This window comes from Otolemur garnettii, unplaced genomic scaffold, assembly GCF_000181295.1.
Source record: "Otolemur garnettii isolate 467f Iridium unplaced genomic scaffold, OtoGar3 scaffold00139, whole genome shotgun sequence".
NCBI lineage: Eukaryota > Metazoa > Chordata > Mammalia > Primates > Galagidae > Otolemur > Otolemur garnettii.
In genome coordinates this window covers 2747709-2765849 of record NW_003852534.1, presented here as the reverse complement: position 1 = coordinate 2765849, position 18141 = coordinate 2747709, and the positions used below count along the sequence as shown (strand labels likewise).

The window sequence follows — 18141 nt, the reverse complement described above, 5'->3', positions numbered from 1 at the left end:
AACCAATAAGGACAGGGTGATGACATTCAGAACCAACAAGCACAGGGTGGTGACGTTCAGAACCAACAAGCACAGGGTGGTGACATTCAGAACCAGCAAGGACAGGGTGGAAACGTTCAGAACCAAAAAGGACAGGGTGGTGACATTCAGAACCAAAAAGCACAGAGTGGTGACATTCAGAACCAGCAAGGACAGGGTGGTGACATTCAGAACCAACAAGCACAGGGTGGTGACGTTCAGAACCAGCAAGGACAGGGTGGTGACATTCAGAACCAACAAGCACAGGGTGGTGACGTTCAAAACCCACAAGGACAGGGTGTGACATTCAGAACCAACAAGCACAGGGTGTGACATTCAGAACCAAAAAGGACAGGGTCGTGACATTCAGAACCAACAAGCACAGGGTCGTGATGTTCAGAACCAACATAACACAGGGTCCTGACGTTCAGAACCAACATAACATAGGGTGGTGACGTTCAGAACCAACATAAGACAGGGTGTGACATTCAGAACCAACAAGCACACGGTGGTGACGTTCAGAACCAACAAGCACAGGGTGGTGATGTTCAGAACCAAAAAGGACAGGGTGGTGACATTCAGAACCAACAAGCACAGGGTGGTGATGTTCAGAACCAACATAACACAGGGTCGTGACGTTCAGGACCAACATAACACAGGGTGGTAATGTTCAGCACGCGGGACTGGGAATTACTTTCATGCTCCCCATTGAGCTTTTCTGCACAGCAGTTTTGGCACCTTTCTCAATGAGAGCTACTTTTATACTCAGATGTGTAAAATGTACAAAGTGAAAATTCCAAAAGTAACATCCAGGGCAACCGCAGCCCCATTGTGTGAGCCCAGCAACCTGCCGCTGCCCCGGGGAAGACCAAGGCAGCTGCATGGGTGTGCGTTCCTGGCATGCTTGTGCAGCCCTGGGCACGTCACTTCTTCCCCCCGCATGGAGGCCTCCTCAGCTAGAAAACAAGAAGTTTGAACAAAATAATCTGAAGGTTTCCTCCCTGCCCTAAAATAGTACCTTTTAATCATATTTTATTTAAATAACTGAAATGTTCAAAGGATGAACACAGATTTAATCTCAGACAGATGCTCTCAAGGGTCATTTCCAGAGTGGCTGCTAATTTTGCTCCCAACCCTACATGGAGAGTGGTGAGCAGGTGCCTGGGTCCAGAATAATCATATGCCATTGACACTCCCTTTATTAAGGTGGCCGTGAAATTCTATGGCCACCAGAATTGCTTTCTAGTTGGAAATTTGCCCTCCTGTCCTTGGAAAGTTATACCCTAAAGTGGGTAATGTAATAAATTTGACTTAATTTCACTGCCCTGCAGTGCAGACTCTGAAAGAAGCAGCTGAATTTGTCTGTGGGCAAGTGCTTAAGAACAACACTAGAGTCACCAGAACATCCTTCCCCGGAATACGAAAGAGGAGGCAGGGACACCAGGAAGGACCCAGCCTCTCTAAGACCCCAGAAGAAGGAAACGACATTCACGTAGTGCTGGAACATGGCCCGTATTTCACCATTTAATCCTCACAACAATCCCCTAAGGGAACACTTATCACCTCCACTTTATAGAGAAGGACATTTAAGAATGGCAAGATTACAACTTGGAGAACTGTGTTCCCTTGAAATATCTCACCTGTGTAATGCTCTCCAAAATAAGTCCCATTTGTTTAAAAAAAAAAAAAAGTAAAGATCATGCTAAATTCTAAGTATCAGGCTATCTTGCTAGCTTCCTTAAAACTGTGTGCTTTTCATTGCTTATAAAAAAAAGTATGCCTCTTTTAACAAAATAAGTGGTTATTTTTACTAAGAATCAAGCGATATGAATGGAACAAGCGAATGGTCAATGCTATAGACCTTGTAAGTGTCTATCAGGTACAAAAATGGTGAGAGCATAGGGCAAATTTTTTAATTTAGCATCATAATTTCATCAATATCATATGACTTTAACTTTCTCTGATACCCATCTTTCCAAATCCCCCAATACAAAAGGAAAGTGAAAAGTTTTAATAAGTAATTGCACAGTGCACACCAAAGATGACATCTTCCTACACGTGGCCTCAGAATATTTACTAACTTCTGACACTTGGGTACTTAAGTGCACTGACAAGTATGACAAACTCACACAGTAGATTCTAACCTCAAGAGCAACATGTCTTGGCTGGACACTGTGGCTTGTGCCTGTAATCCAAGCACTCTGGGAGGCTAAGGCAGGTGGATTTCTTGAGCTCAGGAGTTCAAGACCAGTCTAAACAAGAGCAAGACCCTGTCTCTACTAAAAATAGAAAAACTAGCCTGGCATGGTGAGCACCTATAGTTCCAGCTACTTGGGAGGCTGAGGCAAGAGGATCTCTTGAGCCCAGGAATTTGAGATTGCTGTGAGCTATGATGATGCCACAGCACTCTACCCAGGGCAATAAAGTGAGACTCTGTCTCAAAAAAAAAAAACTTTTTTAAAAGAGCAACATGTCTTTATAGGTATACCCTACTAAGCAATATTTCTGAAAAACTTCTGTTACTCAATAATGACACAGAAATTTTTACCAATTTGCCCAATGTATCCTATCAATAGAAGTTAGACGCACTTACTTCCTTCAACTTTCTCATCTTTGTAGGTTTTCGGGGAACTATATGAATATAACTGCAAAAGAAGAAAGAAAAAAACATAATTAGAAGGTATATATTTAGATAGTTTGAGCTTCTTTAGAGATGATTCTTTTCCAACATTAAAATATACAACCCCACAGCAATTTGGACCTAGAATCAGAAGCCTTCTCAGTGCCGGAATGCACATCAGTACACCATAGCCAGACTACTAGAGAAAGTTTCCAGACCAGGCACCCTCAGCACTGCCTGTAGAAGCTGTGTCTTAAATAACATTGCTTCTCTTGTGTAATTTTAGTAAAAGAGAAACCCCCCAAATCACCTAAATTACAGAAAAAACAAGGCATAAAAAGATCCTACAGAAACACACACTATTTTATTGCTTCAATGTTGCACTTCCAAGAACACACAAATACAGCAGAACCAGGAGACCAATAATTCCTCAGAAACCCAGGGACCTGGTGAGCTCAGGGCACCCTGCAAGTGGCCAGGAAGCCTGATCTGCAGCAGAGACTGGACAGTCACATTCAACCTCCCTCCTGGCTACTTCCAGAGAACAAAGGAGAGACGAAAAAGACATTAGACAAAATAAAAAAGGAAAGGATGAAATGAAATCACTCATGAGAATCAATGCCAAGAGTTTTATGGTGCCACACATTCGTTTAATTCTCACAAAGATACTATGGAATAGATGTCAAACCACCTCTTGTCAAACCACTTTATTGATGAGGAAACTGAGTCTTGGGTTATATAATTTGCTAAATGTTACTCAGGTAGAAACAGCCAGGATTCAATCCTGCCGAGTGAGGCTAGCATCCCCCACCCCAACCAAGCTTTCTCCTTTTCCTGTCACCCACTACTCTCCAGGGCACAAACAGGTGGCGAGGGAGATCGGGGGAGGGGAGCATGGAAGAACCAAGATAGTTTAATTTAAATAGCATTTCCTTTTTCTTTTTTTTTTTTTTTGAGATACAGTCTCTCTCTGTTGCCCTGGCTAAAGTGCTATAGTGATAGCCTAGCTCACAGCAACCTCAAACTCTTGGGCTCAAGCCATCCTTTTTGCCTCAGCTTCCTGAGTAGCTGGGACTACAGGTGCCCACCACTACACCTGGCTAATTGTTTCTACTTTTAGTAGAGACAGGGGTCTCACTCTTGCTCAGGCTGGTCTCAACTCCTGAGCCAAGCAATCCACCTGCCTCAGCCTCCCAATTTAAGGCCAGGCATAAGCCACTACACCCAGCCTTAAAATAGCACTTTAACATTTATGTCTCACAACAAGCTCTTAAGTCAAATAGGACAGTGTTCCTATTAGGATTCAAATTCTCTGGAGTCCCTCCCTGAAACACACATGTCACACATACACAACATCCTTATTTAAACTGTGCTGTGGATAAAGTAATATTAATTCTAGGCTTTCTAGGACATTCATTTTTTTTTTTAAAGTTAGCATATAATAGGGGAAAGCATATGTTAGCATAATAGGGGAAAGATCATGTTCTTCATCTCAAATTAACTTATTCTTGAAAATGCAGGAAAAGTTTGAACAATGGTTGGCTACTGGATAGATATTTGTTTGCTTTCACACAGCCATTCTTCAGAGGGGAGGCCCAGGCTTGTTACTACATCAAATGGTTTCACATCGAAGCTTGTTTGCTGGCAACACTGTTGTGACATGCTTTCCAGCCCATTTCCCTCCTCCTCCTCCCTACCCCCAGAGTCAACTCCAGGAACAAGGCAAGTCCCTTGCCACATTCCCAGGCTCCCTCCTTCCCCCTGGGGTTGCCAAGAATAAGCTTCAGAACAAGGAAGAAAAGTCCCAAGTTTCACAAAACCCCCAAGTTCTCAGTAGATGAACAATGGTGGAAAACTCACCAAGGCTTGCTCAGTAGATGAACAATGGTCGAAAACCTCACCGAGACTTGATTAATTACTGTTGTATAACCATAACCATTGTGATATGAGACGTATCCATTGTCAACCAAAGCTGTATTAATCATTGTTACATGACTGTAACCATCGCTGTATCCATGACTACCCAAGCTGCATCCCCCCTTAACCAGCCATGTTTGGCTTCTGTAATATGCTTGCACAAAACCTACAAAAAGCAACCAACTCCCCTACTTCACTGCTGACTGCCTCTCAAAGCAGCACCCACTGTGGCATGTAAAATAAATTACCAATTAATTATATCTAAGTGGGGGTCTGACTCTATCTTTTCAGGTCATAGGGGGTACCACATTTGGAGGCCCCAGTGAGATAAGACACCCACCTGGGCCCACCGCCACCCGACAGCTCCAGGGGAAGGCCTTGGAGAAATTTCTCTACCCCAAAAGCTCTCAGGCATGTGAATTTTGGGCACAGGTTCCTAAATTTTCCAATTCGGTAAGTCTGTCTGGGTCTCTAGAGAATCTGGGGGAACAATAGGCTAGGCTGGATGCAGCCTGAGACACCTATTCCCGAGGCAGTGAGAGACATCTCCCTGTCTCTCTGGTATAGGTTTGGGTTATTTGTTTCTGTGTTGTTATGTTTGCAACTCCTTATTAGATTGTTTTGATGTTAGCAAATCAAATTGCTATCAAATATTGTTTTGATATTAGTCTTTTTAGACTGCTCGGATTTGCAGGCTAGTCCTGTTCTGGTAATTGCAGTCTTTTATTGAGTTGTCTTGGTTTCTGCAGTCAACTGTACTGGTTCTGATTTGTGTTTCTTTTGTGTGTTTTGAGCTTTGTATAAGTGAGTAAGTGAAAGCGTTAAATGTGATTAGCAGTCTTTTAGACTATTCAGATTTACAGGCTAGTCCTGCTCTGATAATTGCAGTCCTTTATTGGGTTGTCTTGGTTTTTTCAGTCAACTGTACTGGTTCTGGTTTGTGTGTCTTTTGTATGTTTTGAGTTTTGTATAAGTGAGTGAGTGAAAAAGTTAAATGTGATTTCACAACCCATGGCTGGGAAGGCATTTGAGTGGCATTAGTTGGCTCGGCACTTGACTAATTTCTGTCTGTTGATTTCCGTTTGTGTTTTCTGTCCTTTCCACTTGTCATTTTGCTTTATTGGCCTGTTTTTTATAATGCTTGTATTGTAGTTTTTTGTCCGTCAGTTAATGTCCACCTAATAATTTGTTCAAAATAAGACAGGATAATTTTTGAAAATGCTCTTTCAGTAACTTTTTAATTTCAACTAAATTCACCAAGTGCAACAGTGAGAAAGTACACATTTTCTATAAGTGAAACTAACCAGCTTAACAAAGAGAAAGTAGAAATTCCAGATTTTCAACTTTGAGAGCAGACACCTAAATCATAGAGAACAAGAGGTGCAGCCAAATTAACCCTTGCTGCAGTCTTTGTCTAAAAAGGGAGCAAAGGGAGTCCTTGATAAGTTTTTGCTCCCCCTGTTCATCCCTTTATATATTAGTAAATTGTGTAACACCTGTTAGTCAAGATTGTATTTAATTTATCAATTCCAGTGCTTTATTCAGTATCCCTTCAAGGTTCCTTTAGGGAACTCTCTTAGATTACAATCCAGGGAAAGTCTCTGTGTTTTCCCTCCTCTTCTTCTTCCTGTAAACTGTTCACTATCCTTGAGACTGGACATCACTTTTGTTTCTATATTATTTACTTCCTAGTACACATTCAATTTGTGAGTTTACAAATAACCCACTTACATTAAAAATTCTCTCTATAAAGAACGATAGAGACTTTACCTCCTTCATGTTTACATGAACAGAGCTGGAAAATGTTCTTCTTAGCAAAGTATCACAAGAATGGAAGAAAAAATATCCAATGTACACAGCCCTACTATGAAACTAGTTTATAGCTTTCATATGAAAGCTATAACCTTATTACAGCCTAAGAATTTAGGGAGGGGGAGGGGAGCAGGGAGGGATGGATGGGTGGAGGGAGGGTGATTGGAGGGATCACCTCTATGGTTTGTCTTACAAGGGTACAAGTGAATCTTTCTAAAAGTAGAGTATAAACATCTTAACACAATAACTAAGAAAATTGACATAAAGTCTATGTTAACCAGTTTGATGAAAATATTTCAAATTGTATATGAAAACACCACACTGTACCCCATGATTGCATTAATTTACACAGCTATCACTTAATAAAAAAAAAAAAATCTTAAACAATGTGTGCTGTTTAGGAAAAAAAAGTTAATACAAAGTTTATTAAAACTGTTTTTCTAACAGTGGTTGCTATGTTACAAATAACTTTAAGATAAGGTGCCAGCTCTCAGCAAGAGACCCAAGGTCAATTATTCATTTAAAACTAAAAAAAAAAAAGGTCCTCTTTACTTTTAAAAACAGCAACCTGACATCACTCTGGTTGGCATATATTCTGCCGATCCTCAGGTGGTCTCTGAGGGGGGCAGAAAAAAAAAAGCCCCCAAGAGACCAGCTGAAAACCACTCCTAAATTCATCCATAAACTCAGCTCCAGAGGTAAGCCATTTGACATCTATTTTTAGCTAGTGTCTACAAATATTAATTAACTATTAAAGGTATTTTTGTTATGTTTATTTGTTACGAATTGTTGTGAAAAAAATGTAACTGTTAAATTCATTTATTATAATTTATATAGGTTCTTAAGGAAAAACCCCCATGGGAAGGCCAAAAAGACAAAAACTTTAGACAAGGACCCCTAGTTGCCAAGCCATTAGCTTGTCAGAAACTCTTGGAGACATGTTAGTAAAACAACCCAATCAGTGAAGAACTTCAGCCCTACTAACCTGTCCGGGACTCCCATAAATGTAGATCAACACCCGTCATCAGAAACACTGTTGAAATAAAAGCGGGGGTCCAATCAACCCCCAGGGTATTAGATCACTCACAGGCCTGTTAAAAGTGTATAAGAATGTGTTCTGGTTCTGATTCTAAGAGTACAAGAATATAGGAGTAAATGGAGACTATTATCATTTTATAACATTTGTTCAGTGTTTATTAGAAAACTAATCTCAGCCTGAAACAAACAGTCTTAAAAACATTCATAAGGAAATTGCAGATCTTTTCTTTCAAAGGACCTACTTACTCTTATGTGTTCTATACCCCTCACCATCTGGTGCCTCTTTGGCCTGGCAGTCATTGGTCCCCTCATCTTTATTATTAGTATTAACTCTTAACCCCTAACTCTTTGATGTCCCATCGTCACCAAACTTTTGGGCCCCTCCTTTTATTCTGTCTAACATTTGCCTAATTGTAGTACTCTTAATTGCATCAGTCAAAATGTAGTTAGGTCTCACTTATACAGGCAACAGGGTTGCTGCTGGCAACAGTAACAACAACTGGCAAAAAAATCAGACATAGTAAAGAGAGTTTTTGCTCCTTTTGCCTGGCTTTCCCACCTCACTGCCTCTACTTTGCAGGATTTAGCCATTGCTTCCTTATTACAGCCCTAAGCCAAAACAGTCCTGAATACCCAGACCAGGGCCACTCCCCATTCCTATCAAGATCTATGGGAGGCAAAGAAATGGCGTCATGCCCAGCCATTTCAGTCAAGACTCCAAAAGTGTCCTCCAAGCCCTGGAGGGACTAAAAATGGTGGGAAAAGACCAAAATGGGGGTCACAAATTGACACCTCAGGGACAGATCTAGACAGAATTGCCAGACAGGTGGCAGGTACCAACAAAAAGCATTAAAACAAATAATACTGGGATAATAAGTTGCCTCACTCATAAATGAAAACATGCCTTTACAAACTGAATGGGTATTCTAACAAATAAATAAATACAGCCCCACACCTTAGGCAGAGTTATTAGGTCTATGTAGTTTTTATCTGGGAAAAATTAAGGTGTGTACCCCCTGCTCAGAGTAAAACCTTCCAAAATGTTTAGAACTGCTTTATTCGTAACCTTACTAGGACTCAAAAGGTCTGATCTACAACATGTTTGTGCCTAGAAATAAAAATCTAATTTCTGAACTTAGCTGAGCCTAAAAAATAAAGATTTTCTGTCTAGCTCTAATTGAAAAAATCCTGTATCAATGTTATGTTTCATAAAATGTCTCTCATTTGTAAAATGTAATAATTTAGTTGCCTAAAAAAACTGAATTTTTATCAAGGAAAAATTCTTGCCTTTTAAAACTTTCTAATTATCAGTTTGGCGAGTAAGGTTAACTGTAATCCTGTTTTATAAAAAGTGAATTTTAGGGAATAAAAGAAATTAGACAGAAAGAAAAATAACACTGTATAATAAATTTGCCCTGAAACAGAATGGTTATTCAAAAAGCAAGACAAAAGTTAAGGAAAATTTAAAATGTCTATAAATTGTCTGTGCAGGTTAAGCAAAACTCATAGAAGAAATTTTATAAAAAATTTACATGTGATCCAGTTAACTATGTATTTCCTTTAAAATTTCTTAACTTATAATCTTGTTCAAACAAATGTTTTAAACCTTTGATATTTGACAAAGCTTCTAAAATCAAAACTCTAAATTTAGGACTTGGTGTCCACAGCACAGTGGTTGTGGCGCCAGCCACATGAACTGAAACTGACAGATTCTGAACCTAAGAAAAACAAATTAGACTTATTTGATTCATTAAAAGTGTATGGGAAACACCATCAAATATAAAATGGTAATTAATTTTATATAAATTATGGTTATATATATATTCCAATATTATAAAGCATTAATCTGTCCTAATGTATAAAGCATTAGTCTGTCCTAACATATACTGTCAATAATAATTTTAATTCATCTAAAAAGAAAGTGTTTTTGATGTAACTAAGTTCAAAGTTCATCCTAAAAAAGGGGGAAATATTAAAAAGAATTGACAAATTCTCTTAAATTCAAATTCCTGATGTTTTTAGAAAAGCAGATTTTTTAGAACTTTCCTTAGAAAGTTAACATGTCTATAAGTGTTGCTAACCTAACTCTAAACAGAACAGAAGTCAGTTACATAGAATAAACTGATTTATCATAATTTTGTTTGAAACAGTATTAATTCTGTCTGTGTTGTGTTTTCTAGAAGTCAAGAAAACTATTCTGTCTTTTAAACTATTTATAACTTTTCAAACAATATATATACATATGAGCAGAGTTTAAAACATGTATTTTTTCTCTCTCCTCAATTTCTCTAGAATTTACAAGCCATTGTAAATATTCTTAATTTCTAACAATACAGTTATTTCCATAAGTTCAATAAGAATCTGTTTTGTTCTATAAAACATGATAAAAACCACTGGCTATTTTATGACTGGAATAGCATTTCCAGAAATGTCCAGACTGCATTAAGGGATTAAGGTTGACTTTATAAAGCTAATAAAAAGCCCTTTGGAAAACTGGCCAGATACCCATCAGTAAAATTTCCTAACCTGTAGTAGTAATAAAGGTGGCTTACTGATGGGTCCAGGAATTGAAAAGTGCTTGGAAACCTCCAGAGAAAAAGAATTTGCCCAATGCATACAGGTATCTAATGGGACAGATGAAATCTGGGCTCGTAAAAAGCTTTAAGTCCAACTGAAATCCCATACAAATAATTCCAACAAAGCCAATTTTAAAGGGAGCCTGGATAGCTAATAATTAATTATTCTTACTGCACTATATGCAAATAATCAGTATACTGAAAGTACAGTTCATTCTGACAACTGAGTTAGTTCAGCTATAATTTGTCTTAAATAAAAGGAAATAGGAGAAAAAAAGAGAGAGAGACTGTAACCCATCTGTATTAGATCCCAGCCTTGTCTATACTGTCAACTCATAAAATAAGACATAACTGTTTTACTAAATTGATCTGTTAAATGAGATTAAGAGACTGGCCAAAAAGTAAAAATTATATACAGTAGTTCTATTTAACAAAGATCACCTGTTAAAAATTTGTACAGTGTTGAATATTACAGAGTAATGTGTATAAGCAAAGCCGTATGAACAGGAATTGGTTAACTCTGCCAAGAAACAAAGTTTAACTAAATATAAACCTTGCCACCAGTATTATTCAAAAAAAAAAAAAAACCCTCATTAATCCTCTGCTTAAAAAAAAAAACAGGAATTGGTTAACTCTGCCAAGAAACAAAGTTTAACTAAATATAAACCTTGCCACCAGTATTATTTAAAAAAAAAAAAAAAACCTTCATTAATCCTCTGCTAAAAAAAAAAAAAAAAACACTAGGAAAAACTGAATTGAATAGCCACTTGAGTAATTAACTGTGTTCTACTGTAGACACAACCTCCAACCAGGAGACTGGGCTTGACCAACTAAGTTGGAGAAAAGAAGACCACAATTCTAACCACCAAGCCCCTCAGCCATCATCTTCAACTAAAGAGTTAATTTCCCAAGAAGAGGAGTGGGGAATGTTGTGACATGCTTCCCAGCCCATTTCCCTCCTCCTCCCCTCTCCCCCAGAGTCAACTCCAGGAACAAGGCAAGTCCCTTGCCACATTCCCAGGCTCCCTCCTTCCCCCTGGGGTTGCCAAGAATAAGCTTCAGAACAAGGAAGAAAAGTCCCAAGTTTCACAAAACCCCCAAGTTCTCAGTAGATGAACAATGGTGGAAAACTCACCGAGGCTTGCTCAGTAGATGAACAATGGTCGAAAACTCACTGAGACTTCATTAATTACTGTTGTATAACCATAACCATTGTGATATGAGACGTATCCATTGTCAACCAAAGCTGTATTAATCATTGTTACATGACTGTAACCATCGCTGTATCCATGACTACCTGAGCTGTAATCTTCCTTAACCAGCCACATTTCACTTCTGTAATATGCTTGCACAAAACCTATAAAAAGCAACCCATCCCCCTACTTCACTGCTGACTGCCTCTAGAAGCAGCAGCCCCTGTAGCAGGTAAAATAAATTACCAATTAATTACATCTAAGTGGGGGTCTGACTCTATCTTTTCAGGTCATAGGGGGTACCACAACACTGTTAGAATATTACTTTCTGGTGAAAATTAATTTTAACTGTTCAATGGCTTAATAATCACAGAGTATAAATGCCTGACAAGCGCTAGTTTACTGACACCATGGAAAATCCAACCAAAACATTTTTTAGAGCTAGTCTGGATTCAGATTTCATACTTCTTTGACCTAAAAAGTAGTGAAGAAAATGAAACCAAATTCCTCCCCATGTTGAACTTCACATGCAAGTATTACCTATCTGGTTTGTAGCCATGAAATACATGGGTAACACAACCCACAGGCCCACCACCAGGCTCCCTGCTCAGTGGTGTTTTCCTTTCTCCTGGAGAAGAATACTGAACATTAAGAGTGCTGGGAAGTAGGCTAATCTTACTGGAGTTAATGGGAATGCACACTAATACATTCCTTTTGGAAAGATGTTTGGAGAACATTTAGAGAACTGAAAATAGACCTGCCATTTGATCCTACAATTCCTCTACTAGGCATAAATCCAGAAGATCAAAAACCACATTATAACAAAGATTATTTGTACCAGAATGTTTACTGCAGCCCAATTCATTATTGCTAAGTCATGGAAGAAGCCCAAGTGCCCATTGACCCACGAATGGATCAATAAATTGTGGTATATGTACACCATGGAATATTATGCAGCCTTAAAGATGGAGACTTTACCTCCTCCATCTTTACATGGATGGAGCTGGAACATATTCATCTTAGCAAAGTATCTCAAGAATGGAAGAAAAAGTATCCAGTGTACTCAGTCTTACTATGAAACCAATTTAGTCCAAGAAGAAGGGAAAAGGGGAGAGGGAGGGGAGGGGAGGGGCGAGGATGGGTGGAGGGAGGGTGATTGGTGGGACCACACCTATGGTGCATCTTACAAGGGTACATGTGAAATTTACTAGGTGTAGAATATAAATGTCTTAACACAATAAGGAAGAAAATGCCATGAAGGCTATGTTGACCAGTTTGATGAAAGCATTTCAAATTGTATATAAAACCAGCACATCATACCCCATGATTGCAATAATGTACACAGCTGTGATTTAATTTAAAAAAAAAAAGTGCTGGGAAGGGAAGCACTTCAAAGTTCTTCCCAGTACCTTTCCATGTGTCCAAACATTTTAAATAAACCATGAGACTCTGTCTGTAGCATCAGAGGTGTAGTGTCCATGAGAAAGGCCCAGACCCTCAAGCAAAGAGCCAGCTGCAGCCTGGAGGTGCCTAGGCACCTGGCAGGCACTTCGGCAGTGCCTTTCCTCACCTGCTGACATGTAAATACAGGCTGATTTTACAAGGAAATGTTTGGGGATAAAAATTAAATATTTTTCATCATGCATGTATTAAAAAAGACTTTAAAGTCAATTTTTGTAGAAACATACTCATCTGCTTATTGTAAAACAACACTGAAACCTGGATTCTGGTAGGAAATCAGAAGTTGTAGTTAGTCATACCACTTGACTAACCCTGAAAAATGATCACAAAATCATGTTTCTAGAAAGGATTATATTCTTGCCTGTGGTTTCTCACATAATAGCATTTTTCAGAGTAATAAATTTCAATCTAAAATGTCATGACATTAATCCAGACTCTACCTCTTTGTAGCTGTGATGCCTAAGATTTAACAACAGGATGCTAAATTTGCATCTTTCAAGTGCCATTAAGAATTCAGAACCACAAACCAGCCCTTACTCTAATTCCAAAAAGCAAAAAAAATTAAAAATTGAAACTGCTCATTTAATTCACAGTATCCTTGGATTGGAAGCATTCTTGACATTTGGAAGAAGAAAATAAAACCCTTTCTGGAGAATCTCACTTTTATCTCAGCCCTTGAAGAATTTCCCACATGAAAATACAGAAAAGGGCTCCTTCACAGTGAAAAACTAAGTGAACGTAACAAGGAAATAAAGGACCATGAGGGGAGACCAGCTGGAATAATAGAATTCTTTCCATACAGGCTTCAGTACCAGGATGGCAGACACAAACCAGGGAGGGACAATATTTTTCTGAAAGGTAAGCTTGGAAATGCATACAGGAAAAGACGCTGCAAACACACCGTTTGGAGAGGCCAACCCGACACTCTATCTTAAATTTAAACTGCGTGCTGGTCCCCTCCACACCTAGTCTAATGCTCTCTGAATAGCTGGGGTGTGGGGCCCAGGTCTCCCGCCCAGCACACGCCTGAGCAGTGAGTCCGCCCCTCAGGGTGGGGGCACCAGGCAGGGGCTGGAGAAGGCGGCGCGTCTCTCTTGCTGGGGACATGGACGCCTCCCCCCCACTGCGGACTCACTCGAGCTTCTTGAAGCGCTCACGGCCGGCGGCCACATACTTGCCACCTGCCTGCAGCGCGTCCAGCTGCAGCACCTGGTGGCCCCGCGTCGGCGTGTACAGACGCCGCACCCCGAATGGCGCCTCCACCTGCTCCGTCAGCTGCTCCAGCAGCGCCTCGAAGGTGGCCACGCGGCGCCGCGACAGCACGAACTTCCTGCCCACGAAGAACTGGTCGCCATTGCGGTACACCAGGATGGTCTTGGCGGGCGTGGTGTCCACCAGTGTGTAGGACCCGCGGGTGCCCATGGCCGCGCCCGCCGCAGGGCCGTCCCCTCTCCGCGCTCGACTCGGCCGTACCCCGCACCAGGCGCACGCCCCGGGCACGGCCGCGCGGACGCCCCTCCTGCCGCTGCTGCCGCGGCGCAGGCCGCAGAGGGACGGTGAGTGTTGACGCCACCGGTGATTGTGACCGTGGCCAGCCCGGGAGCAGGGTCGGGAGAGGCAGGCGTGAAGGTGGCGCCCCGTGCCCCCGCGGCCTGCCACCCTCCTCTGCGGAGAGGGGGATGCGCCTGAGGGGCATGGGGGGGCGGCCACCCTGAGGGTGAAAATTGGAGGAGGGGCCTGGAAGTTGCTTCACTGAACTTTCTGAGCCTTGGTTTCTTTCATCTGATCAGTAAGCACCACTGACAACTGCAGCCTGCTGTCTGCTGGCCGCAGGGGCAGGGACGGGTCACCTGACTGGGAAGGTCTGTGATTCCTGGTTGAGGTCCCATCCCTGAGTAAGGAATCTGATTCGCTCACACCGCTTCGTGAGCTCCTCAAACTGTTGGCTTAATAGCGACCTTCTAACTTTGAAAAAGACACTGGTTTGTTTCTAAATCATGAAGTTTTGTGGATTGTCTTGCATGTAAACCACTTTAGCTTGTATGTGTTGTCATCTGCAGGTGATGATAGTCACTGCACCCTAAACTTTCTTGTGAAAGTTTCCCAACATGTAACAGACTTGGACCGTGCCCAGCTGTATGGGTGTGTCTTCATGGTCCTCAAATTTGGCTTTCAGGAAACCTTTAACAGATTATTTCTAACTCAACAGCCTTAATCTCAGTCGACAAGCCCTCACTCTTCTAAGATTCTCAGCTCAGGGCTGGTAACTTAGCTATTTTCCACCACAAGAGGACTCTGTGAGAAACAGTTCCTGCAGCAGAGGGCCACGGTGTCTCCGAAGCATGACATTCATAATGCACCCCCCACCCCCACCCCCTGGGGGACAGGGGAGCCTCTGGGGTGGCCTCTCCCTATTTGGGGATAAAGATAAAACGACATATGCTTCTAGATATGCAGTTTCCCAATGGTTTTGATGGGCTTAAACAATCTTCCAAAGATAATGGGCTACATATTACCTGCTGGATGTACCCACAGAAGGTGCAGAAAATTGACATTGGGTTATTAAGTGTGAAATGTCAGTTTCCTTAAGTACTAAAGTTTGACAGCTGATGTCTCTGACATTTCACTTTGACACTTCTTGTTTTATTTTTATTTTGAAGATACATCCTCATTCTTTGAAAGGCATGCTTTGGCTTGTGATTATCTTTCAAATTTCTTTAGAGCAATTTTTGTGAAACCACAGATAAGTAAAAAATTCATGTTATTTTCAAATACAAGTTCTGTCATGGAACCAGTGAGGCACAGACAGCTTGACACACCAACAAAGTGTTTGGGAAGTATGTGGCTAATGAACACATAGTATGGGGGTGGTTTGAGAAGTTTCATTAGGGTGATTTTAATCTTGAAAATGAGCCACCTGCATGACCTGGAACCAAGGTGGAAAATGATGAACTGAACGCTATAGTGGAAGCCAATCCATCCCAACCTACATGCAGATTAGCAGCAAGGTTTGATGTTACTATTCCAGTAGAATTGGACCATCTGAAACAAATTGGCAAGGTAAAGAAGCTGGATAGATGGGTTACACATTAAGCAAGTGTCAAAACAGAAATCATCTCAAGCTGGCCTTTCTTTGCTGTCATCATAAAGGTGAACCATTTCTACACCATATTGTTACACAAGCGTTGGCACAATGGTTGGATAAAGATGAAGTGCTGAGACACAGTCAAAAATAGAATATTCACCTAAAAAAGTTTATGGTGTCTGTTTTTCAACCAGCTGGATGAAATGATGAGGATGCTTATGATTAAGAAGCTGAGATTGGTCAGTAGAGAGAGGCCACTCTTATAAGACAGCGCTCAGCCCCATGGCTCACAAGCAAGATGGCTCAAACCACAGAGGCTGGACTTGGAAACTCTCTGTCATCCACCATCTTCACCAGACTTTGCACCACCTAACCACCACTCCTTCCAGGCTTTGGACCACCCCTTGTGATGAAAACTACTCACTTCTCAACAAGCTGTGGAAACATCTTTTGCAATTTCTTTTTTTTTTTTTTTTTTTTTGAGACAGAGCCTCAAGTTGTCCCCCTGGGTAGAGTGCCGTGGCATCACAGCTCACAGCAACCTCCAACTCCTGGGCTCAAGAAAGTCTCCTGCCTCCGCCTCCCAGGTAGCTGCGACCACAGGCGCCCGCCACAATGCCCAGCTATTTTTTTGGTTGCAGCCGACGTTGTTGTTTGGCAGGCCTGGGCTGGATTCGAACCCATCACCTTAGTTGTATGTGGCTGGCACCTTAGCCACCTGAGCCACAGGCACCAAGCCATCTTTTGCAATTTCATCACCACCAGCTCTCCAGGCTTCTTTGCTGCTGGAGCATATAAACTACCGTTAAGATGGCAAATTAGGCATGTGCTTTGATTAGTTGTAGTGTTTCTTGTTTGAAATATATGTAAATATATATAATACACTTTTGGTTCTAACTTGGACCTAATATCAATATCCTGTAGTGTCCAAAAAGTTAATTCCTTAGAGACCATCTACCATTTGCTGCCAATTTTTGAACCACCAAATGCTTCATAGCAACATTAAATATAGAGACCAACTTGTGAGAAGACCGCTTTATTAAATCAGCAGGAGGCACAGGTGTTCAAAACACTCCAAGACTGTGACCAAGCAGTCACTGCTGTGTAGCCAGCAGTGGGTCCCTCGTGCGTGTGTTTGGAGGTTTGCTCTGACACCCACTTTCACCACAGTGGTCACAGGTTTGCTCTGAAGCCCCCTTTCACTGCAAACCTGATCATGGGTTTATCCCGGCTTCGCAGGAGACAGATGGAGCTAGGGAAGCCCTTCAGCCGAAGGCGGCTCACTCCCCCATCCGGGGCTATGGTGAGCCTGGCATGAGTGATGACATCTTGGAGCTCTAGTGTCAGGCTGTCAAACAAGTGACTTTGGTTGGGGGACAGCTGTAAAGAGGCAGATACAGAGATGCTTGTCACAAAAGGGTGTTCATGGCCAAGTGAGCCAACATGCCCACACGGTGAAGAAGTTACTCAGTGACCTTAATCTGGCTTACTGTAAGAATCTACTAGTGGGGGCAGGATGCCCATATAATACCAACAGGAATATTTGGGTCCCTGTGAGGGCTGTCATTTTTAATCATTAATAAAATGGACAAACCCATGAAATGTGACAGGTCATCTTGGTCTCCCTGGAGGCCATTCCCATTTCCACATAGAAGCAGCCCTCACCTCCACCCTCACCTAAAGTGAAACTTTCCTCCTCCTTAATCAAAGAAGACACTTGTTGACTGTCTCAGACTGTGTATCCCACACGTGGACACACCATTATAGGTTTAAATATGTTAGTTTTTCTTTCTAAAAAGTAAAGTATAAAGCAGAAACATTTTTCCATTTCTGTATGCTTAGCCGATGACAGTTTTTGGCTCTAACAGAACTTGACTGGCAGTGCAAAAGTGGAAGGAAATAAAGCCTGTCTTCCTGTTTGAGCACATGAATAAGATTTTTAAAGGCTCATTCGTTCTACTGCTAAACTGCACAGAAGGCTTGGCATTGTATTGGAATCCTTCCAAAGTGAGTCTGAGTGAATAGCCCAGACCCAGTGCTGGCTGCTGACACTATTTCACTGGACCTTGGTGACTGGGAGCAGAGCTTTCCACTTATGGGCTGGAAGGTTCCACTTCTGCTTAATCATATCTTCTTCCTCTTGAGTTGTTAAGACACACCCATCCACTTTACAGTTGTCCGGAAAATTGCCTGTGGGAACAAAGGAAAGAGTGGCTGTCTTCAGGCATTTATGCCCAGTATAATTCGGCATATAGGACACTGGGGCTTTTTAAATAGCATCAAAACCCCAGCAAAGAATAAGACATTGTTCTGTCTGAACAAAAGCAAAGGTACGAAGCCTCTGAGACAAGGAATCCAACCATCACAGACTAGTTGGATTGCCTCATGAAATAGAAGAGTGTTTGTGTTTCAGGAGAATTT

General features: G+C 41.4%; 2 protein-coding genes across 2 annotated transcripts in view; both read right to left on the bottom strand.

Moving 5' to 3' along the window:
* The window catches only part of DCDC2C (doublecortin domain containing 2C), a 62427-nt gene extending 48366 nt beyond the window's left edge, over positions 1–14061 (bottom strand). The window contains exons 1-2 of the mRNA XM_012810589.1: positions 13771–14061; positions 2612–2663 (exon numbers count right to left, since the gene is read on the bottom strand). Of these exons, the coding sequence (XP_012666043.1) occupies positions 2612–2663; positions 13771–14057 (339 nt within the window). The 5' untranslated portion in view covers positions 14058–14061. The remainder of the gene's footprint in view (positions 1–2611; positions 2664–13770) is intronic.
* Positions 14062–16893: 2832 nt separating this feature from the next.
* ALLC (allantoicase) overlaps positions 16894–18141 on the bottom strand; it is a 37701-nt gene continuing 36453 nt past the window's right edge. The window contains exons 11-12 of the mRNA XM_023518425.1: positions 17786–17910; positions 16894–17100 (exon numbers count right to left, since the gene is read on the bottom strand). Coding sequence (XP_023374193.1) covers positions 16894–17100; positions 17786–17910 — 332 coding nt within the window. The remainder of the gene's footprint in view (positions 17101–17785; positions 17911–18141) is intronic.